The following is a 24585-nucleotide window of genomic DNA, read 5'->3' on the forward strand; positions in this document are numbered from 1 at the left end:
GCTATCTAAATCTGCAGGAAACATAAAAAACAGATAGATCCAGCACACACACCCCGCCCTGCCATTAAATGTTAGGGCTACAGGCTTCAATCCTTGCATCAAAGCTGGTGAACCAACAAAAGGATTTGAGGGCAGATTAGAATTTGCCCCTTGATTTATTGGTGAGGCTGATCACAAGTAAAGCAAAACACAGCACATAGGATGGCACAACTGTACCTGGACTGTACCGCTATATCCTGGCAGAGGGGTTAAATTAGAGCACGGGTTCCCAACCTCTGGTCCTCCAGATGTTGCATAACTACAACCCCCATCATCCTCAGTCTCTATATCCACACACACACACGTTGGGAACCCCTGCATTATGGAATGCTCTTATACTCTGCATCCAGAAATACTTTATGTGTAATGATGCATGTGTGTGTTGTTACAAATACAGAAGAGCAACCTTGATTTGGTTGTATGTACAATGGTAAAACCCTCCTGTATTCTACCAAGGACAACCTCAGGGCTCTGTGGTCGCCAGGAGTCGACCCTGACTCGATGGCACACTTTACCTTCACATTTGCTTGACAGTGCTGATATGAACATGCACTTTTGCAAACTGATGCATCACATTAAGGTTGCTTATGTAGGAGCATAGGAAGCTGCCATATACCAAGTCAGACCATTGGTCCATCTAGCTCAGTATTGTCTACACAGACGGGCAGCGGCTTCTCCAAGGCTGCAGGCAGGAGTCTCTCTCAGCCCTGTCTTGGAGATGCTGCCAGGGAGGGAACTTGGAACCTTCTGCTTGCAATGCAGAGACTCCCCCCCCCCCCCAGCTACAGCCCCATGACTTTTGACGTTAACTCCATATATTTTGGGATATTTTCCCTGTGCCCACCAGTGGATGAACACATCCATTTCTGCCCCACACAAGAGGACCCTCAAGGTATTCATGCATCTTAACACATCAGCTTTGTGCGTTTTGTTTTCTACGTGGTTGATCCCATGACCTTTGAGAGCTCCAGGGAGGGCAGAAGGGGGGGAGAAGGCAGGATAGCACCTACCTTCACCCCTGATGAACTGGCATGGTCCCAGGCCACGGAGCTTGTGCGTCCACATGACTGGCAGTTTTGCAAGCCGCGTGGCATTCTGGAGGCTGAGAAAATGTGCCTTGGCCTCCAGATATCCCACAATGCACTACACAATGAGAGTGGTACATTGAGAGATCCTGCCATAAGTCAGGTGCTGTAGGCACCCAGCTCTCTGTCCGCTTGGGCTGAATGCAACCTGAGCATCCACACGACCCTGTACCTGGGTAATGGGGTGTGCTCACCCTCTTGTACCTAGATAAATAGGAGGGTAATATTCCCAGGCTATCCAGAAGGGCAGTGCTTCATCTGCCCAAGCCTGGGTAGGACTGCTCGTGTGAACAGCCAAATCGTGCTCTTGATTTGCAAATCGTCAGTGGTGACATAGAGAGAGGGCAGGATAGAAATTAACTAAAAGGAGCAGAAAACTGCTTTGGACACAGTTGTATAGTTAGAAAAGGGACTACTGAGAATTCTTCATGCACAATACTCCTGCTAGCTGGGCAAAGAGGTCCCTTCTAAAGGTTTGGATCTTGTATTCTTAGCCGGCGGAGAGCAACTGTCGCTATTCAGCCCAACGTAGGTTAGCATCCTTCCCAGTGGCTGTTGTTGGTGTCTCCTTTTTAGGACAGAGAATGGTGTTTCCTTTAACTTTGGACCTTTTTTTTTTTTTGCTAAAATACAGTAGTGATCATTCAGAAGTCTAACATTCAGAGAGAAGTTTGGATGCATAGAATTTGGGAAGCATTTTGGCCACCTTTGGGCGTAACGTGGAACCATGAGTCCGATGGACCTGCGGTTTCACACCCTGCCTCCCACCGCTCCACACTGGGACGAAATGGAGAGTGATCTAATTGCAGCCACACTGACTGCAGAGAGGAGGGGGAAGTGGAGGGGCAAATAGGCCCCTTCTTTAATAAAGTACGGTGGAGTTTACAGCAGATAAAGCCAAAGGAAGGAATTGGAGTTTGGGGAGGGAAGCCATGGGCGCATTTCCAAGTGAAACAGAAGTTGCTCGCTTTCAGATGTACAGGTGAAGGGAGCTCTGGTTCCATGTAAATTTGGCTTCTTTGTCCGAAGTGGGTTCTTCCCACTTGAGAAAGAAAGAAAGGTGGCTCCCTGTCCCCAAAGGGCTCACAATCTAAAAGAGAAACATAAGATAGATGACAGCAATAGGCACTGGAAGGATGCTCTGCTGGGGATGGAGAGGGCCAGTTGCTCTCCCCCTGCTCAGTAAAGAGAATCAACACATTAAATGGTGCCTCTTTGCTCAGTTAGCAGGGGATCACCCAGCACCTTTCAGCAATTCACCAACTCATCAAAACACATTCCAACTCACTGGAAGGCACTACCTCCTCTTTTTTTAGAAAGAGAGATAGATCTAAATGGAGATGTTTCTGTTGACAGAAATGTTTGTTCCTTTCACTTGTCCTAGGAACATAGGAAGCTGCCACATACTGAGTCAGACCATTGGTCTATCTAGCTCAGTATTGTCTTCACAGTCTGGCAGCGGCTTCTCCAAGGTTGCAGGCAGGAATCTCTCTCAGCCCTATCTTGGAGAAGCCAGGGAGAGAACTTGGAACCTTCTGATGCTCTTCCCAGAGCGGCTCCATCCCCTGAGGGGAATATCTTACAGTGCTCACACATCATCTCCCATCCATATGCAACCAGGGCAGACCCTGCTTAGCTAAGGGGACAAGTCATGCTTGCTACCACAAGACCAGCTCTCCTCTCAAACTGAGTCAGCTTTATTTCCCCCATCATTTTGGGAAACATGGTGTCTTGTGTTCGTTACTCAACCCGCTAGGATTGGCTCATAATAGCCCCCCACCTTTTAGAGCGTCTTACTGGGTCTATTGATCAGTGTTATGGTGAAGCCATGTCTGCAGGCTCTGCCTCTGCTCTCCAGGCTCCAATCGAACAGATAGCTTCACATTAGCAGACCATGTACCATTTGGAATGTGTCATATTGGAAGAAGCTGGCATATGGCCGCCCAGTGGTTGTAAAATGTTCTCAGAAGATCACAGTCCTTTTAAAAGCTTGTTGCTGAAGGCCTTCAAGAGTTCTCCCAGCAGATAAACCTTTGACCTTGCCATTAAATGGCGAGCCGTGTTTTTCCAAGTCCATGATCTGGAGGTGTTGACCTTCCATATTCAAGACAGTCTGACATGTGATCTGGGAAGGAAGAAGGGCGAGGAGGAAAGTTCGATGCATTTTGCTCCAGCAAGATGCAACCAGGGTTATTTAGGGTTAAGAAGTGAAAGTATTTCAAGATTGCTCAGAGTTCATCTCTCAAGGCCCCTTCGCCATAAATTAAATATGTTCTGGCTTTCGGTTCCATTGGTTTATCTGGACGGGTTTACATATTACAAATACATTATTTATATTTCCCACTAAGTGCTTGGGGGTTGCAAAGGTCTCTCTTAAGCTAGCACATTTAACAAATGAAACAAGGACAAAAAATGAAAGACAGCAGGCATGAGGCAAGTTGGGTACTCGGAGAGAACGTCTTAATATTTACACCAAGCAAGCATTGTGCAAACCTGCGTGAGTTTAATTTTGTATTGCTGAGTCTTATAGAGCCCAGTCTCATGACTGAAGAATGGGTTTGGATGGGGTAAGGGGAGGAAGCTGTGAAAAGTTTTCCTCCCCTGCAGACGATCCTGTCCATGTTGCTGGGTGGCCGTTGCCGTCCAGATGATTGCTGGCTTCTGCCGGTCGCAGGGAGGAAGAAGGGAGGTTTGCAGGCCAGAAGGACTGGGGAGACCTGCATGTGAATCCCCATTCGGCCATGAAACTTACTGGGTGATTCGGGACCAGTCATGTCTCTCTCAGCCTAACCTACCTCACAGGGTTGTTGTGAAGATAAACATAACCATGTACTCTGAGCTCTCGGAGGGAGAGTGGGATATAAGTGTAAAAATAACTTTAAAAAAATTATTTAAAAACTTGTGTCTAGGTACTGTGCGAAGCTACATGGCACCGACACACCAGCATTTACCCCGCTTTTGGGGCACCCTTGTACCCCAAACCCGGGCTAAGCGATGAGTTCCCTAAGTAGACTTGCTGCCATGTGGCCGCCAGGAGCCACACGCTCACCAAAAACCAGGCGGTTTATATTTAAACTTCCATTAAATACATCTTTATAACGTCCAGCATTTTAATGGTCCTAATCATCATGATTATCATTTATTAGTATTTCTTTGTTCTATTTATGAACTGCTGAAAACCTCTATCTCAAGGTGGTGCACAAAACTCAAACCAATCAATAAAACTCAATTAAAATGTGTGGAACTGATTTGAAATCATGTTTAAACACACACACACACACACACACACACACACACACACTTTAACCAACAAAAAAAGAAGAAGATGGTATTAGCAAAAGGCCTGAGAAAACAGATGTGTTTTAAGTGACCAAAGATGGAGAAGCTCTTCTGTGGAGAAGGAGCACATCCCAAAGTCCTGGGGCAGCCACAGAGAAGGCCTGGCTCTGCGTAGCCACCAACTGAGCTGGTGGCAGCCCTAGCCAAATCTTCCCATGTGATCTCAGTAAGCAGCGGGGTTCATAATGTAAACTGCCCTGAGCCTTTTGGAAGGGCGGTATAAAAGTTTTAATAATAATAAATAAAATAAAATGACAAAGAAGGCACTTTGGATGCAAGTCGTCAATACCAGGGGTTCTCAACTTTGGGTTCCCGGATGTTATTGGACTTCAACTCCCATAATCCCCAACCAGAGGCCACTGGGGCTGGGGATTATGGGAGCTGAAGTCCAATCACATCTGGGGACCCTTCCAGTGGACAGCATCCAGACATGGAGGCTGTTCTCATGAGCAGCCCAGGCTTGTCTGCCCACTGGAACCTCCTGGACCAGCTCTCCTCCCATGTGGGAGGATGGTTGAGGTTAAGAACCTAAGAGGAGCCCTGCTGGATCAGGCCCAAGGCCCATCCAGTCCAGCATCCTGTATCACACAGTGGCCTAACAGATGCCTCTGAGAAGCCTACAGGCAGGAACTGAGGGCAGGCCCTCTGTCCTGCTGTTAATCACCTGCAACTGAGATTGAAAGGCATCTTGCCTCTGAGGCTAGAGGTGGTGTCTAGCCGCCAGACTAGTAGCCATTGATAGACTAGGTTAGTGTCCAGGGGCAGATTAAGCCTTTTGCTGCCCACAGGCAGCCACAGGCTAGGAGTGGCAAGGGGTGTGTTTCACCTTTTTTTGCTGTGTTTGCTGCAGGGAGGGGGGACGATGAGAAAGTTCACCCTTTTACCTTAAAGCAGCCCCACTGTGTGACAGGCCGGTGAGATAGATCTCCTTCGAGATCCCCTTCTCCCTTCCAAATTAGTACATGCCCTCATGTGCAGCCCGTTTGGAACCTATCTCTGGTTTTTAGAAGAGGGGAGGGAGGCAACATTTGCCGCTCCTCAAACATTGCCCTATCTTGGAGATACTGCCAGGGAGGGAACTTGGAACCTTCTGCTCTTCCCAGAGTGGCTCCATCCCCTGAAGGGAATCTCTTACAGTGCTCACATTTCTAGTCTCCCTTTCATATGCAACCAGGGCGGACCCTGCTTAGCTAAGGGGACCAGTCATGCTTGCCACCACCAGACCAGCTCTCCTCTCCTGCTTCTCCAGGGAATATCTTACAGTGCTCACATGTGGTGTCCCATTCAAATGCAACCAGGGTGGACCCTGCTTAGCCAAGGGGACCAGGCATGCTTGCCACCACCAGACCAGCTCTCCTCTCCTGCTTCTCCAGGGCTTTTCCCAGAAGTTTTCTCTCATCCTAGCTGGAGAAACCAGGGTCTGCCCACAGGACCTTCTGCCACGCAAACACACTGCTTCTGAGCTAGGCCCCTTCCGAATTGGTATCAGCTGGTGACCTTATCGACCTTGAGCCATCCTTTCCAGGTGAGAGACAGCAGATATTAGAAATGCATTCTTGGGCCCCAGGTCATCGTCTGTTGTTGTTTTGAAAGTCAGATATCTTTGTTTACTGGATGGGCCAAGGGGCCGTGGGAGCTGCGATTGATGACAGGTAATCCATAATGTTTGCTCTCCCCTCCACCCCACACACCCTTCTGTTTGAACTGGAACACATTTGATCTCCTCCCATCTCCCTGGCCCTATGTGCCTCACTCTTCCACTGCCTCTTTGTAAATGTCTTAGATCTACTCCCACACAGCTGTGCCCAGCTCGGGACATGATGAAGTTGCAAGCCTGACGTTTCCCGTTCCTCTTGGAATGTCATTTAAAATACATTGCATTTCAGTTGGGTTTCTGTTTTTGTTAAAACAAAAAAACCACCCCTCCTTTATGCTGATGACTTTCGTGACACTAATGGAATAACGGTTGTCATTCGGTGGGCTTTCATTCTATTTATTTATTTATTTATTTATTTATTTTTAAGATCCAGCCTCCCCCCCACCCACCCCTGCCAAGATCTGGACAAAATGCATTTGTGAAATATTTATGTCATTTCTCAGAGGAGCTCAACGTTGCTCTGGAGAGCTTTTTCGTGTTTATTTAAACAACCCTTGTAACTTTTAAAATGTTTCAAAGCGGCTTGCAAGGAGAACCTAGATAATAAACCATCAGCAGTGTAGATCACGAGGAGTGCCAAACCCAGAACACCAGAACAGAAAAGCACCAGCAAGACACCAACATGACTGACAAATCCCTGAAATTGACATACCAGCTTTACTGGACGTTAAGAGTCCATGCAAATGGAGGTCTATGCCAAGAGAGCAGGTCTTCTGGTAGCAAGCATGCTATGCTAAGCAGAGTCCATCCTGATTGGCATTTGAATGGGCTACTACATATGTGAGCACTGTAAGATATCCCCCTTAATGAGTGGGGTCACCCTGGGGAGCACGCAGAAGGTTCCCAGTTCCCTCGGTAGAAGTTTATATCATAAAATAAAACCTTGTTTAAAAGGTAAAGTGTGCCGTTGAGGTGGTTTGGACTCCTGGAGACCACAGAGCCCTGTGGTTGTCTTTGGTAGAATACAGGGGTGGTTGACCATTGCCTCCTCCCGCTCAGTATGAGATGATGCCTTTAAGCATCTTTCATATATCGCTGCTGCCCAATACAGTACCAGCAGGGATGCGAACTGGCAGCCTCTGGCTTGATGATCAAGTCATTTCCCTGCTGCACCATTAGGTGGCCTCTAAAACCTTGTTTACTGTTTGGTTTCTTTTCCATATAAACTGCCTTGAGCACTTTGTTGAAAAGTGATATATCAATATTTGTTGTTGAGGAAGAAGTATGTTAACTCAGAAGTTAGCCCCTCTGGACTTGGCACCGTATCGGTGTGCATAGAGCTGCAAGCTGAGAATACCCTTTGTAAGATATGGTGTTGACTTTTTGTGATTGTTACTATATTGTTGGCCGGGGGGGTGTAGTGGGGGATAGTGGGGTGGCTTATTAAAGCCAATGTAAGAGCTGGTCTTGTGGTAGCAAGCATGACTTGCCAGTGTGTTGGACTAGGACCGGGAAGTCCTGAGTTTGAATCCTCATTCAACCATGGAACTCACTGGATAACGCAGGGCCAGTCATTTATCTCTCAGCCTAACCTACCTCACAGGGTTGTTGTGAGGATGAAAACAACCATGTGCACCGCTCTGAGCTCCTTGGAGGAAGAGTGGGATAGAAATGTAATAAATAAATAAATAAAATTAGCTAAGCAGGGTCCGCCTTGGTTGCATATGAATGGGAGACGATGTGTGAGCACTGTAAGATATTCCCCTTAGGGGATGGAGCTGCTCTGAGAAGAATAGAAGTTTCCCAGTTCCCTCCCTGGCAGCATCTCCAAGATAGGGCTGAGAGAGATTCCTGCCTGTAGCCTTGGAGAAGCCGTTGCCAGTTTGTGTAGACAATGCTGAGCTAGATGGACCAATGGTCTGACTCAGTATATGGCAGCTTCCTATGAGGTGTCAAACCTTGTTCTGTGCACCAGAAACACCAAGGCGTGTTCTCGACTCTGAATTATTTTTGCCATGCAGTCATCATGGGAAAAGAACCCATATTGATTAAGTTTCCAAAGCTAATTCTGATCAACGAGGTAAGTCATTTGCAGGGGTTGTGTACGTTCAATGCTGGCCTGTGTCAAAAGTCAAAAAGGGGTTTATCCTGTGCTGGATGGCTAGCTAAATGGACAAGACAAAGAGAGACACAAACATGGAGACCTTATCCCAAAGGTGACATGGGGAAATCTTCAATAAGTTTTGGTCCCATTCCAGGCACAAGTTGAGAGCTTGAGGACATAGAAACATAGGAAGCTGCCATATGCTGAGTCAGACTACTGATCAGTTCCCATCTCAGGATAAGATTTGTTACGCCTTACAGCGCTTAATTTGTGAGTTGCCGTAGTAGTAGTAGTAGTTGTTGTTATTATTATTATTAATTAGTATTAATTAGTAGTAATTAGTAGTAATGATTAATAATAACAATAACAATAACAATAACAATAACATTTATGTCCTGCTCTTCCTCCAAGGAGCCCAGAGCGGTGAGCGATGGTTTTTGCCACCACCCTGCACCCCAGTAACCCAACTTTCTCTCACCTTGCAGCCAGCAGCTTGTCAATATTGCTCCCAAATCTCAACCCTGTTTGTATTAAGCCGTTCTTCTCATTCTGATTTTTTTTAATTCCTTGCAGATTTCAAGACAGCAGATGAGTTGTGAAAGGGGTCAACTAAGGGTAAGTTTAGCATCTTTCTTTGCAATTAGTGACTAGTTTGTGGTGTCAATGCAAAATGGATTTCTACTTTTAAAAAAAGCCCAATGCTTGTGGTTTGGTTGTTTATTCAAGAGAAGAGCGTATATATTTTGGGCGGTATACCATGATTGGTGTTGATCAGAGGTAACCAAGTGCAATGGTTGTACATGTTGTTGGTTGACTTTGGGTTGACCCATGAGAGTATTCCTTCAGTATACAGTAAGTGGAAACGATATGTAGATTTTAAAGCACAACCTTAGATGGAATTGGTTTATTGTGTTGTGAATTGTGTGTCCTTTTCATCCATTGGGTGATCTCTCTAGAACAGGAGACCTTCTAATGTGTTTCAGGCTGTATGTTTGCATGGCAGTCTTGATCTCTTGAAGCCTGCACAATTGGCAGGGCTGGTTTGTACAATTTCCCAAAGGAAAACTTGGAGTATTCATCCTGCCTCTCCTGTTTCCAAACAGTCATTTTGTTTGTTCCCATTATATCGCCGGCGCTGTTCTTTAATTGACTGTGTCCCTGCTGATTTCCCACTGTTTAGTTATACCTGTTATACAATGAAGGTCCGCCATTTGGGGATGTTGACTTCTGCACGTGTGAATCCCCGGTGCATTTGGGAAATGTTTGGAAAGTGATGATGGTTGCAAATGTGATGATGAGTCTGCACGGGTGTATTTATAAGGCATAAAGAGAATCTCCTCCTCTCCAACTAGGCAAGCACTCTCCTCCTACAGTCTCCTCTCCCTTCCTCATCCTCAATTCCTGTCACACACGTGGAAATCTCTTGCTCCTGACTGTACATCTCTCATAGCTCTTGCATGACGAGATCTGTGCATGTGGATGTCATGCGTACAGGAAGAGCCGGATTAGGCCCTTGGGGTGATGTGCACATCCTGGTTCATCTCGCTCATGGTTATTGATAGCAGTCCTTTGCAAAGGGTTCCTTTCGTCATCCTAATTCCATACGCATTTTCTTCTTGAAGCCTGGTACCATCAGACTGAGGATCAGTCAAAGCTTCTCAGATGAAGACCAGCTGACCTTCCCTTCCACCAACACCCCGAGCGTTCTTCTTGCTGCTATTATTTTTGTTCCCATTTCCCAACAGAACAAATGTTATTCCAGATCACCCTCTCTCAAGCTTTGCTTTATATCTTTTCCCCAGTCCCAAGGTATGCTAAGACATTTTTCACTGGAGTGTTTTATTTCCTCCCTGTTTCTCTGCTCTGGATCTTGCCTTGCTCCATTGTTTTATGGAGGGTCTTGCGGAACTGAATTGGACTTCCAATTCTCCAGCTGGAAGACAGCTGTAAAAACACAGACTTCACAGCTTGCCTCAAATCTGTATGCCAGAGCAGGGTGGTGGTGGTGGGGGGAACCCTTTCCCATTTCATCTCCTATTGTGGCTGGGGAAAGGTGGGGGGGGGAACCAGACTTTGAAACATGAATCATACGCGCTTATTTAAGGCTGTGAAGAAGCTTAGGATCACAGCCTTAGGTAGAAATAAGCTGTAATTCATAAAGCTATAAAAAGCACAGTGACAGCTTCAGAAGCCTGTCTGCCTCTGGCTGGCGGTGGACTCCCTATACGGCTGTGACTTTTTAACCACAGGTATTGGTTTTATCAGAACCCGAAAGTTCTTGGACATGTTGGAGAAACTGTATATGGGCTCCAGTCAGTGGTCTATCTCAAGGTGAATGAATGAATGAATAGCTTCATTACGATCATTGATCAGTTATATATACAAACAGTTGATACTACATTCAGATAAGATGTAAACCATACAGAATACACCAACACAGAAACCTCATGTAACAGCATTAAAAGGAAGGGCTGCAGGCTAGCTGTTGTGAATCTTAACAACAGCTGCACAAAATTTGGCAACCTCAAGCTATTATGCCTTGGACCATGTCCCTGATAGGGGGCAAGTCCCATTTCAAGACCAACCCTTCTAAAGCTGACAAATTGAATGGTGTGGGCACGGGGAGGCAGCAATGGGTTTAGGCACAAGCTCATTACACTTCACATTATGAGGGCCCCCAATTTTTTTTTAAGTGACTAAATTCCGAGTTGTACGTAATAGGTTGAAAAACAAAGGAGAGCGCGGGTTTGGGATTTTGTTTTATATGCAAACAGATATAGTGCAAATGGTCTGGCTTCTCCACTTTGGAAATGAACTGTGTGACTGCTTTTGGCTTGTGTAGCATCGATGAAAACTTCCAAGTAAGGAAATCATAATGCTTAATCATATTACTGGCCTGCAAGAGAGCCCTTAAGGCTTAGTTTGTTGGCCTGGACGTCCAGGGTTTTTGAACTGTTTTAAAATGTGTATGAACTGGTTTTTTTTAATTGTTTCCATTTCTGATTTTTTAAAAACTGGTTTTAATTGATTATGTCTTTGATTTGTTTGTTGTGATCCACCCCACCCCCCGAGCTGACAGATGGGACGGTATAGAAACCAAATGAACGAACGAACGAATGTGTAGATGTCAAAATGTATTATTTCTGCTTTCACTGTCCTTTTGGGTGGGGGGGGGAACATTGGCGGGGTGGGTGGGTAATGCTATGCGGCCTTTTAAGGTTGACATAGCTTAGGGCAAACTGGAGCAGGATTTGAATACATTGCTGTTCACTCTCCTCAATCTGGGTATCAATATAAACTACAAGAAATCCCAAATGACCCCAACTTGGTCCATTCTGTTCATCGGAGCACTATTGGATGTGGACGAACAAAAAGTCTTCCTTCCAGAAGAATGGATGCTGAAACTTCTGCATCATGTAAACGTGGCCCTTTTGGCCCCAATGAGGACTGCACGCCAGGTGCAAATTTTGCTTGGCCTGATGGCCTCATGTACCGCTCCAGTAGCTCATGCAAAGTTACGCATGCTCCCCCTACAACTGTGGTTTTTGGGAACCTTCAATCTCCTTTATGGCTCCCCCAGGAGTGTGGGGAGAGTTGCTTCTTGTGACTCTTACAAGGGTCAGAGGATTCCCTAAGAGATGCTCCAGAGGTGGGGGCAATGGTGGTGGTGGTGGTGGTGGTGAGGATGTTGCTGATGCCCCAAGAACCTGCTACCTGAGGCAGTTGTCTCACTTGGCCTCATGAAAAGTCCACCCCTGGTCCAACTAGTCCACTGCTCTAGGTACCAGCTGGCAGTGTCTCTCCCAACCGGAACCACAGCTCTTGTCCAGACTCATTATCTGAGATCTTTTTGTAGTGGAGATGCTAGGGACTGGGACTGGGCATTTCTCAGTGCAACATCCTCTGTTCTGCTACAGAATGATGTCTCTTTCTCAAATTGTGTGTTCTGCTACGGAGCTGCCATCTTTTGAGAAGGGTACTTCACCCCACTGTCCCCAAGAGTAGAAGATAAGTTGGTTCCACCAACTTCACCCGAGGCAGCTGCCCAACGATGCCCGCCCTGGTGGCATCGAAGTGCACAGTTGGAGTGGTGGGTTTGCAGAGGGGGCACAAAGGTGGGGGTGAAGGTACGGCAGGGCAGGGCCAGATATTAGCAGCCCATGTGCTGCCACACCACTACGACTGTGCGCCTGTCCCAGAAGCATCTGGTTGTCTACTGTGGGGAACAGGGCACAGGACTGTACAGGATCCCTTCCTTGGGTCTGATCCAGCAGATCTGCCCTTAGGTGCCATCTGGCCTTCAGTATGGCTTGCAGATATCTGGGAACAGAGAACTGGGATTAGTTGATGCTTCCTAGGGAGTGTATCCTCGCTGGGTATGTTGCTGTCACGCTTTGAGACAGTGCACACTCAAGTGCAATGAATAATGTGGTCCGCAGAAGCATCCCTCATGAGCATTTTTTGCTTGTGTTTCCCTATAGGGTTGTAAAATGGTTCCCCCCAAGAGTTTTATCAATGGCTGAGTCTGAGAATGTCTTAATTTCTGTTAAAATGCATGGACTACTCCATAATTGATTTTAGCCTATGGGCTTTGAGCATTCACCCCACAGGGAAGTTTCTTCAGCGCATTTTACCCCCCCTGCTTTTGGAAAAGAGTACTGAAGGTCTTTGGGGGGGAGGGACAAACAAATTTATATGCCTTCTTTTGTTATCTATCTCCTTCCCTTCGGAGTATCTGCTGTGATAGCAATTGCATCTGCAGAACCCCAAGAAACGCTGGAGGTTTTTCACAACTCTTACCTTGCGTCTCCTTCTGGCTCTTAAGCCTGCATCATTCCACTAAACAATGGATGACATATTCAGGATCCCGTCCTTGTTTACAGCGCAAGTCGTCGCTGTGTTCAAAAGTGAGTCATTGGAATTGATGCAAAGTGCAGAGTAGACCACTCAGATGTGCCCCTGTTAGAAGCCTCCAAGGGTGCACAAAACACTTCGTTGGGAGTCGTGGTTCGCAATGGCCGTGTTCCCCTCGCCACGCTGCAGACCAAAACATGCTTCTGACAGCATTGCATGTGCGATTGTCCAGAGAAACCGACTCTCTGTTTTAGGAACATGGTAACAGGAGGCCTTCTGGGCCGTAGAGAGGGATTTTGCACATCTGGGCTTGCTCAAGCCCCTAAAACCTGTATCGAAGGCAGCAGTCAAGACACATTTGGGTAGCTGCAAAGCGCGGCAATGGTAGCAGTGCTGTGTTCTTCGGTTTAAAAGGGCACGATTCGCACTTTCTCATCTGCTCTCCAGAACAGATGATGAAAGCACACAGATTTCAGTTTCAGCCTCCACGACATACATCTGCTTTTGGAGTGAGATGGGCTTGAAGCTCTATTTAAAACACAGAAGCTTTACTCAGCAATACCTTGCCTCTCTTGTGTTCATTGGGTCTCCCCCACCCCACCCCACCCCCCTTCATTAATATAAAATAACGCCCCCCCCCACAATAATCTTTTTAGAAAGAGTTGTGCTTGCCAATATCAGCCTCTTAACTGGATCAGTGGATAAATGACAGTGAAGATGGCAAAAGGTGTATTAGCACAGCAAACAGAGATGAGGATCTTACACTGTTGCATGGAAGTAAAGAGCAGGAATGTTTCGCCAAGGCATATTTGAGTTTGTCAGGACTCAATCTTGCGGTCAGGGGTGGGGGCATGAGTGGTGATTCTGTACGTCAGATGACCAGTGCATCTAAATCAGTATTGTCTACAGTGACTGGGAACAGCTCTCTGGTGTCTGCGGGACCTTTTCCTGGGAGAATTTTTCGGGGGCGGGGGAGGATCCAGCAATCCAATACTCACCTCCCTGGGAGCATGCCCCATTTAGCTCCCTGGGGAGTATGCCCCATTGAACATGATAACTGGCTCAACCCATGGGGGTCACTGCCTCCCCCCTCCAGCAGATACCCATGTATCTAAGGTTTCAGATGGATATTTCCCAGCTCTGCCTGGAGAATGTTAGAGATTAAACCTGGTGCCTTCTGCGCACAAAACAGATGCTCCTCCACGGAATGAAGGGTCTTCCCAATAGTAGGGAGTTGAGAACTGGCTTGACCTTGAACTGGCTTGACATTGAACTGGTTTGGCTCTAGGGCCAGTTCGGCTTGAGGTCAAGCCAACCTCCCCGGCTTACTTGGCTTACTACTGGCTTACGGGTTCTAGAGGTTTTTTAAAAAAACACTCACCATCTCTTGGTGCTTCTGCAGCCATGAGACGTTCTTGCGGACCGGTTCACCTTGTGGTCGAGTTGAATCCCCTCCCCAGGCTTCCTTGGGGCCATTTCAGGGGTTCTAGAGTTAAAAAAAACACCAACAACACCTCTGAGAAGTGCTGCTCTGGCCATGAGGGGTTCTCCGGAAGATTCTCCTCTCCCCATTGGCCTCCCCTGGTCTCTCCTGGGCCATTTTGGCCCCATTTTGGGTCCATTTTCTCCCACTTAAGGAGTGTCCTGGCCCTTGCTGAGGTGGCGTTGGCCATTTTGGAGGGCGCCATGCTTGCACCCTGGCCATTTGCATGCCAAATTCAGGGTGCCAAAACTGAACATGCCCAGTTCGGTTCTTGTCTGGTTTGGACTTGAACTGAACCGGGCAACCTGGTTTTGTGCACACCCCTACCCAATAGGCTTCAATCTAGTCCTGGGATGAATATCCTTCAGAGCCTCTCAGCCTCTGTCTTGCGCTGGAAGCTGTAACTGGAAAACTCCAGCAAAGCAGTTTCAGTCATTCTGGGGAGGCGTTTAGGTTTATTCGATAAGGAGAGAGGCTCCCCCTTTGCTAAATGGCACCTTGCAAAATAAGTTACATCTGCCATTGTCAAGAAGATTGGGCATGAAATTGAAATGCAAAAACAGGGGTTCTGCGAGGCTGGCTCAGTTCAGACCTCTAATCTCCTGTACGTTCTTGGCTGGCATTTCTCAACAGTGATTGCTGCCTTGTCAGGTTGGAAGGAAAAGTTTTCTGTCTTGAGTTACTTTGCGGATATGTCTTCAGCACAAGACATGACAAGAGCTGGTTTGCTAAGCGTGGGCTGGAGGCAGGTGATCCCATTAAAAACACAAGGTGTGGAAATAACAACCTAAAGGAGTTGGCAATGAGATCTCCCCAAGTCCCTACACATTGTTCTTAACATCTTCACTCTCATTCTCGGGGCTGGGAGAACTCCCCTGGCATGTGATTGAAAGACAGCTCATGCTTAGAAACTCGGGTTTCTCCGAGGGAAACAATGGATAAAAACAAAATACTTGTTAGGTCAAGAAAACAAGGGGAGCTTGGGAACCGTCCTGCCTTTCAATGGAGACACTAATGACGTCCCACTGTAGAGTGTCTACAGAATGTTCTTTGTGAAGACATGATGGAATGAATGGGCATTCCGCTCCTGCCGCTCTTGGCTGGAAACCCATGGCAAATTTATTGGAAATGCGCTTTTAGATATACTACCTTTTTGCTGGGCTATAAAGAGCTACCTTATGCTGTCAGAACAACAGCAGGCAGTAGGTATGAGGAGAGGAAAAGGAAGTACTTCTTCAAAGTAGAGCCAGTGTGGTATAGTGGCTAGAGTTGCTGGACTAGGACCGGGGAGACCCGAGTTCAAATCCCCATTCAGCCATGAGACTTCCCATGAGTGACTCTGGGCCAGTCCCTTCTCCCTCAGCCTAACTTTCTTCACAGGGTTGTTGTGAGGAGAAACGTAAGTATGTAGTACACCACTCTGGGCTCCTTGGAAGAAGAGCGGGATATCAAATGTAAAATAAAAATAGGTAGATAGATAGATAGATAGATAGATAGATAGATAGATAGATAGATAATTATGCATAACCAACTAGTGGGATTATACATACATCACACCCACACCCACACACACCCCTATGCCCACTTCTCATTTATGAACAGCAGCCTAGAGGGGGAGAGCTGGTCTTGCGGTAGCAAACATGAATTGTCCCCTTTGCTAAGCAGAGTTGTCCCTGGTTGGCATTTGAATGGGAGACTACTGGGGATTATGGGAGTGGTAGTCCAAAAACAGCAGAGGGGCCATAGATGAGCAGGCCTACCTTAGGGGATGGAGCTGGTCTGGGAAGAGCCATCTTCGTGCTTGCATGAAGAAGGTTCCAAGTTCCCTCCCTGGCAGCATCTCCAAGATAGGACAAGATTTTTTAATTGAACCAACAAACCACCAAAGCATACAGTACGTTGCCAAAGCACAATTATATACAAAGTGGTTGTTTGTACATGATATATCTACAAAGATTTACACACAAGGATTTGGAAACCCACAAGGTTATGAAGTATATGCAGGTAGTACTGTAACTCGGGGGTGGGGGATTACAAGGCACATCAGGTAATGGGGGGGTGGGTTTATGTCCAACGTCCATTTCCACAATTTGTCCCATTGCTGTTTAGAAGAGATACTCTTGCCTTTTTGCACATAACCATACAAACTTTTCCAGAAGAGATTTACTGTCTCATCTGCGGGAACCTCTTGGTCGCGTCTTCCCTCCCTATTCCTATGCAGGAGCATTGCATAAATGACATACAGGTTGACTAACCTGATTACGAGAAGGGGAACGTTCCAATTCCAAGATAGGGCTGAGAGAGATTCCTGCCTGCAACCTTGAAGAAGCTGTTGCCAGTCTGTGTATACAATAGTGAGCTAAATAGACCAATGGTCTGACTCCGTATCTGTCAGCTTCCCATGTTCCTAAGTCCTTTCCCCACAGCGTAGCTAGTAGTAGTAGTAGGAAAGAAGAAGGGACGTGTTAAATAACAGGAAGCAGAAAATACTCTGCATCCCAAATTAACTTTATCACTTGATCACTACTCTTTCCCCCAGCACATTTGTTTCCCACCTCCAAGATTTGAGAATCCATTGGGCGGTTTTTGTTTGTTTGTTTGTTTCATTCTCCCTGTAAAAGGTAGAACTGGAAACTAATTATCTAGGCTAGAATCGATTAACACAGACAAAAACAGAGCTGACATGAAATGGCCGGGGTGTTCATGAGCCAGTGAGCCGCAGCAGTGAGGTTCGAAGGCTGTTTCAAGCTGGCTTGGCATCAATTCTGCTTCAAGTGCTCTTTTGGAAGCTCCAGCACAGAGGTGACGGGACGTGTCGTCCGAGGGAGAAAGACTCGCCTTCCGGAACAAATGAAGCCATTTGCAAACTTCCAAGGCTGAAGACCTCCGAGCAATATCTCAGGATGGCCTTGTATTCAAATCGACACAAAAGGAGCAGCAGGAATCGTGACCAGACCAGCCCACTCAGGAAAGCTGCCAGTGAAGTGGTGACCGCAGCTCCCGGGTTTGTGACCCCCCTTTCTGTGGCGTGTCGGTCCTCCGTTACCAGGGCTCTGTGCTGTGAGCAATGGACTCAAACTTCATGACCACATTCGCTAGGCGAGCCATCGCTCTTGTCTCCGGCATGGAGCCCCGACTATTGAGAAGAACCAAAGGCCCCACAACAAGCAGAGATTGCCCCAGCTGCCTTGAGAAATAGCAGCACCTCGCTTTATTTCCCGCATGAAGCCTCAAGTACAACTTCCTGAGTAAAAGAATGCTTGAAGTGTCTTAAAATGTGGCACTGAGTGGCATATTAAGCTGATGCCTGCATTACCCAGCTGTACACGTTCCGTTTGATGGCGAGAGGTCTCATGTTGGAATGCCTCCCTGGATCACAAATTGGAAAAACTCCCCTTCAAAATGGAAAAAACACACAATCCCCATAGGTAGAAAACAAGTGTGTTAGGACTAAGGATGTAGTCATCTAGTCATCTGTGGTCCTCCAGATGTTGCTGAACTTCAATTCCCATCATTCGCAGCTGATGTTTCTTATGGCTGAGGATGATGGGCATTGTAGTTCAGCAATGTCTGGAGGACCACAAGTTGAGAACCCCTGATCTAGAGCATTGCACATCCTAGTTTTCTCTGTGCAGAGATGTTTGTTACTCATATAAGCATTAGGAAAATAGGGAGCTGCCATATACTGAGTCTGGTCATTGGTCCATCTAGCTCAGTATTGTCTACCCAGACTGGCAGCAGCTTCTCCAAGGTTGCAGGCAGGAATCTCTCTCAGCCCTATCTTGGAGTTGCTGCCAGGGAGGGAACTTGTAATGTAGATGCTCTTCCCAGAGTGGCTCCATCCCCTAAAGGGAATATCTTCCAGTGCTCGCACTTCTAGTTTCCCTTTCATATGCAACCAGGGTGGACCCTGCTTAGCTAAGGGGACAAGTCATGCTTGCTAGCACAAGACCAGCTCTCCTCTGAAGGATTCCAATGTGCAATCTATCAACAGCCACCTGACATGGTATAGTCCAATCAAGAGATGCTTCACCATGTGTGTTTGCCAGAGGGGCACTTCTGCTCTTGGAAGTCCATGAGTCAGATCTAGTTGGGGGGTGGGGGTGGGCAGCATATCCTGTCCCAAACTAAACTTCACCATGACAGAAGAAAGCTTTGTAATTTTTTGAATGGGTAGCACCACTGGAGAATGTCACTTGATTTGTTTCAGGGAATAAGATGTAAAAAATTGATTGGAGTAATCAATTTCATAATGAACAGAATTTCAAATACAGAAATAATTAGTTGACACAACCCCGAGGTGCAGTTCAGTGAAGTTTTATATGCTGTCTGTAGAGCCTCTCTGCTCCAAAAACAGGGGAATTTTGATGTGAAAATGATTTATGTGCTATAAGTGTGCACACTCTTTTTATCGTATTAATAACATCTTTACCCTCCCTTCGAAACTTCTGGAGTCTCATACACACTCCTGAGGCTCACAGAATCTAATTCACTAAGGCGCTATCAGAAAATTTATTTTCAGTTTAACCACTGGAATCTAATTCCTTCTAATGTGCTATTTGGAAATGCATTATTATCTAAGTTAATATGGGGTAATCTAATCCACGGAGCAGCAGACACACTGAGTCGAAGAGTCATCATTAAAAGTGAACAGGTTGGACTGCTAAATCCACAGGGGGAGAGAAGACACCATTCTCCAGGACAGACAGTAATTGAAACCATGGCTTATATGTGGGCATTTTGGAGCTCCAGAATTAGGGGTCTAGTACTAATGGTTCAGCGGGGAAACAACCTGCCTAGAGAGCAGGAGGCTGTTGGTTTGAATCCCTGCTGGTGTGTTTTCCACAATATGGAAAACTCCTATGTTGGGCAGCAGTCATATAGGAAGGTGCTGAAAGGCATCATCTCATTCTGCGCAGGAGAAGGCAATGGTAAACCCCTCCAGTATTCTGCCAAGAAAACCACAGTGCTCTGCGGTCACCAGGAGTTGACACTGACGCGATAGCACAACCTTTCCTTTCCCTACTGTGAGTTACAGATATTTTGAATTTGCCAGAAACAAATGACACAAAAAGTTGACTTGTTTCGACCTTGGCCATAAATCGGAATACGTTCTGATGTGTAATGAAAAACCTGAATCGTGAATGGAGTTCTCCCCCGATAGCTCACAGGGAAATTGACTTAAAGCTGAGCGATATGTGGATGCACACTTGCCTTCCTGTGGTTTGATTGATTGATTGATTGATTGATTGATTGATTGATTGATTGAGTGCCGTCAAATCAGTGTCGACTCTTAGCGACCACAAAGATAGATTCTCTCCAGGATGAGCTATCTTAATCTTGGCCTTTAAGGTCTCTCAGTGGTACATTCATTGCTGTTGTAATCTAGTCCAGGGATTCTCATTGTTGGATCCCCAGTTGTTATTGGACTTCAACTCCCATAATCCCCAGCCCCGTTTCGTTGGGGATTATGGGAGCTGAAGTTCAACAACATCTGAGGACCCAACATTGAGAATCTCTGATCTAGTCCATCCACCATGCTCTTTCCATCTACTTTTCCCAGCATTACGGGCTTCTCAAGGGAGCTGGGTCTTCACATAATGTGTGCGCAGTATGCTAGTTTGAGCGTGGTCATTTGTGCCTCGAGTGAAAATTCTGGACTGATTTGTTCTAGGATCCATTTGGTTTTTCCCCAGGCTCTCCATGGTATCCTTAAAAGTATTCTCCAGCACCAAAGTTCAAAAGCGTCAATACGTTTTCTATCTTGCTTCTTCAAAGTCCAGCTTTCGCATCCGTAGAGTGTCACAGGGGAAAACCATTGTCCGGACGGTTCTAAAAATCACCATCTCGGAATGTTCCAGGTCTTTGGACTTACTTCCTGCTCCCTTCCCTTCCAGCCAATACTGAGGATCTGATTGGCTGGCTGAGTGGGGGGGTGGGGGGTGAGAGTGCATACTTCCACTTTCAGTTTTAATTAACTGCACTTCCCCATTATAATTCAGAAACCTGGTTCAGGCCAACTGTGGTTCATTCAAACAAGTGAGGGCTGAATTGTGATTTCAGGTCCAGTTTTGTGAACTAACCACTGCTAGACCAACCTTTTTGGAAGCGTCTTTAGTGTTGAATCTGCTTCAGTGTTCTCTATTGGGCCAATACTGACCCTGTTTGCCAGTACTTGCCCCAACAATTTGTTTCATCTGTTTTCTCCCTGTTATGTCTTTCGCTGAGGTGGTGGCCATTTATGCATAGGTGTCAGTGTGAGTTTTGATAGTTATCTTTCTTCAGAATTCAGCCTCCTCCTTCAGGTGGCAGTTAAACCTCTGGTTTCCAGTGTACATCAGTGGAAATGTATGTGCATGCTAATGCTCCATCGCTATGTCAGTTGTGAAAGTTCAGAAAACAATTTGTTATAAGGTAGCTAATAAAGTTTATATTTGTCATTATTATTATAAGATCATACTGGACTGATAAGTATGCTCACAAGTTATAGAACAGTTAGGTTTCGTACATAGATAAGAAACATAGGATGCTGCTATATACTGAGTCTGGTCATTGGTCCATCTAGCTCAATATTGTCTACACAGACTGGCCGCAGTTTCTCCAAGGTTGCAGGCAGGAGTCTCTCCCAGCACTATCTTGGAGATGCTGCCAGGGAGGGAACTTGGAACCTTCTGCTCTTCCCAGAGTGGCTCCATCCCCCGAGGGGAATATCTTCCAGTGCTCACACTTCTAGTCTCCCATTCAGATGCAACCAGGGCAGACTCTGCTTAGCTATGGGGGCAAGTCATGCTTGCTACCACAAGACCAGCTCTCCTCTCCAACGCAGGTACTTTTTCACACAAAGCATAATCAACTTGTGGAATTCTCTGCCACAAGATGTGGTGACAGCCAACAACCTGGATGGCTTGAAGAGGGGTTTGGATAACTTCATGGAGGAGAGGTCGATCAACGGCTACTAGTTGGAGGGCTATAGGCCACCTCCAGCCTCAAAGGCAGGATGCCTCTGAGTACCAGTTGCAGGGGAGTCACAGAAAGAGAGAGGGCATGCCCTCAACTCCTGCCTGTAGGCTTCCAGTGGTATCTGGTGGGCCATTGTGTGAAACAGGATGCTGGACTAGATGGTCCTTGGGCATGATCCAGCAGGGCTGTTCATATGTACTCAGTGCTAATTAAGCCAGGCTGAGGGGACGGTGGGGTCCTGAGAACATACATAGCCGGCCAATCAGGAGCAGAGAAGAGGGTCTTCACCTCCTTCTTTCCTCTTCTGCAGTGGGCACATCACTGAGATGAGAACATGTCGGCTTCAAGCCAGCAATCCTCAGATGGGGAACCAATAGCATGGCTGCAATGTGGGGAGGTTGGAGGGCTCATAGCCCTCCCCCCGGGAGCCCCCCATGTAATACATCTTTATGCAGGAGAATGAGCACAAAAGTTAATGTTTACATCAGTTCCAGGCAGGCTATTGCGGAGGAAAAGAGCATAGCATACAGCAGATAAAAGAGTCTCTGCCAGTGCACAATAGTGCTTTCTATGTTTGTGTCTGTCTGCATGAATGTCCGATGCTTGCTATAGTTGCTTTCAAGTCTGCCCAAGTGACTATTTCCATCTCTGGCGATGAGTGTGCCACTTCACTACCCCTTTCAATACATTATTTCTTGCCAGTGTATAATCAATACATGCCAATAGTTTAAGTGTTGCCTATCTCTTTGCTCTTGCAAAAGGCTATGCTATAGATTCCGCACATACCTCACCTCCCTTAGAATCCCAGTGTAGGAAGATGGTGGTTTTGAGAATCTTCCATAAGAAACCAACCCATCGCCGTGCTGTGCCTCGTAAAGGAGATCATTTGTTGCAGAGTCAGCCAATGAATTAATTGTGTTTTTGATATAATGGTTAATATCTTGCCTTGGGTCAAAGTTGTAACACTTGAGGCAGAGAAGCTGGCAAAGTTGTACCTTCTCAAAACAGCGTGTGCTAAAAAAACCCACACACCCCACCAGATGGTTGCAATCTTTCTCCCACTTAAAATGTTGCAACTATCGGCCACCCTGTCTTTGAGTTTTAAAATCCCATTTTGTAAATACATATATACAAAAATCTGTTTATTCTAGGAAGCTCCCTTCCCTCAATCATGACTTTTGAGAGAGAAGCCAAGTACATTTCCCTGTTCCACAGACGGCCAGGTCTCTCTCTCAGCAGGGTTTAAAACAGCAGTGGCAATAGCACCATGAAGTCGGTAGATGGCTGTAGAAAAGTATGTTGAACACTCTTGCGTTTGAGTAATAAGATTGGGAAGGCCTTGACCTGCCTAGATGCGGCTTTTATCTGAAGTACATTTAAAGAGATAAAGGGGGGAAGCCGGAGCACTGCACACTCTCTCTTCCATGGGATCATTGCTTTGATTTTTTTCTTTTTTAAAAGTCAGAAATGTGAGCTTTTCTTTTCTTTCTTTTTTTTAAAAGACAGGTTCCCTTTTGCACAAAAGGTAATGGCTCGAATATCACCAGGATCACTCGCTTGACTCTCTTTTTTCACCCCCGTTGTTCTTCAAGGCGTTTTAAGAAATCTTTCTTGACATTTCTTCAGCCCCGGCCCGTTCGTAGGAAGTGGTGTCTTCCCTAGTTATTTAATTATTATTTCTCTCCCGCTCTCTCGCTCTCTCGCTCTCACTGTAGTTGGCTGCCTTTTAGTGCACGGATCTGCTCATTAAACAGACACACCAAGAATTGTTACCTAAGCAAGCTTGACAGTCAAGAAAGGACAGGCAGAGTTAGGAAGGGGGGGAACGGAAGAGGAAAACAAGGGGGGGGGAGACAGCCCGAAGGGCCGAAGCCATCACTTCTCGCACAGAAAAAGCCACTGAACGTGAACGAGCGCTATTCTCATAATCAAACAAACAAACAGACTTGTATAAGCAAAAGAAGAAAACTGTAAGGACTTGACAGAAAAAAGGCAAGATTCTTCTTCTTCTTTTCTCCTTTTTAGGGAAAACCAACCAACCAACCCAACCCCTCTGGGTCCAGTTTCTTTTTCTTTTTTTTAATCCTTCCAGACATACTTAGTGAAGTAAAGGAGACTTCTGTTTGCTGACAGAACCCTTGAATTGTTTCCCTTTCAAGATGATGATGTATTTGTGGGTAGGTAGTGTCTCTTCATGACATTCTCTCTCTCTCTTTTTCTTTATGATGATGATGATCGTGATGATTACTAAATGTACTTCGGGCTTGTGGGTCTGAGGCTGGGCTGGGAGTGACCAGGGCATATCTTTCGAATGTGTTAAATGCTGGCTGTACTGCAGGGTAGTTGCCTTTGCCTACTTTGCATGGACGGGGTGCGTCGCCGTATGGCCAGTGGGAGTTTAAACAAGCTGGTTTCTTCAATCTTACATTCTGCTTTTCCTCCTGAATACTCAGGCTTTGTATTAAAATGCTGCTCTCATGTCTGTCGTGTGTGTGTGTGTGTGTGTGTGTGTGTGTGTGCATGTGCGTGGGTCTTTTCAAAAGGATTGTTACCAGCTAGTGTGTCTGAGATTTTCTGCAGGCATCGAGAGTTTAGCCTGCATCCCTTTTGGCGACAGAAAAATTGCTTTCTGGATGAATGACTGGTCATTCTGGAACTTGTGAATCTCACAACTTGAGACCGGGTGTCGGTGGTTGCTGCAATCCCGTTGCTTATCCTAGCCAATGATGCTTCCAGTAAATGAGCAGCATAAATGGCCATAAAGCAGACCTAGGCAGTTCTGCGTTCGGTGTTCTTTTCCCTACACACTTTTAAATTCCAAATCCTGCTCAGCTTCGGGACCTGGAATGAGGTTACATTGTGATGAACACAGGTGGTCAAATATGGGGACGGATTAGCCTGATAAATCAAGTGCTTGTGTTTATTTAAGCAAGTGAAGGCAGGCATGTTTTAAGCAGCCCAAATGATGGCAAAATACTTGAGAAGAAAGAGTGTGCATTCTTGGGTAGAATACTCTGGGCGGATTTGACAGCCGTGCTTTAAACTGCTGAACGTATTGTGTTAAGTGCCTGCCGTCCTTTCTTTTCCTCTCCCTTTCTTTCGGTAAAATCTTTGCTTTTCTCTA

At 46.3% G+C, this 24585-nt stretch overlaps 1 protein-coding gene across 20 annotated transcripts in view; it reads left to right on the top strand.

Moving 5' to 3' along the window:
• The window catches only part of RBFOX1 (RNA binding fox-1 homolog 1), a 1664339-nt gene that overhangs the window by 1125444 nt on the left and 514310 nt on the right, over window positions 1-24585 (top strand). For 19 of the 20 annotated variants that reach the window (XM_053276061.1, XM_053276046.1, XM_053276045.1 and 16 more), the window contains one exon: window positions 8738-8779. In XM_053276061.1, coding sequence (XP_053132036.1) covers window positions 8738-8779 — 42 coding nt within the window. Of the gene's footprint in view, window positions 1-8737; window positions 8780-23312; window positions 23639-24585 lie in introns of those variants that run through there. The other variant, XM_053276059.1, reaches the window with a different exon arrangement.

This window comes from Hemicordylus capensis, chromosome 13 (genome assembly GCF_027244095.1).
Source record: "Hemicordylus capensis ecotype Gifberg chromosome 13, rHemCap1.1.pri, whole genome shotgun sequence".
Taxonomy (NCBI): domain Eukaryota; kingdom Metazoa; phylum Chordata; class Lepidosauria; order Squamata; family Cordylidae; genus Hemicordylus; species Hemicordylus capensis.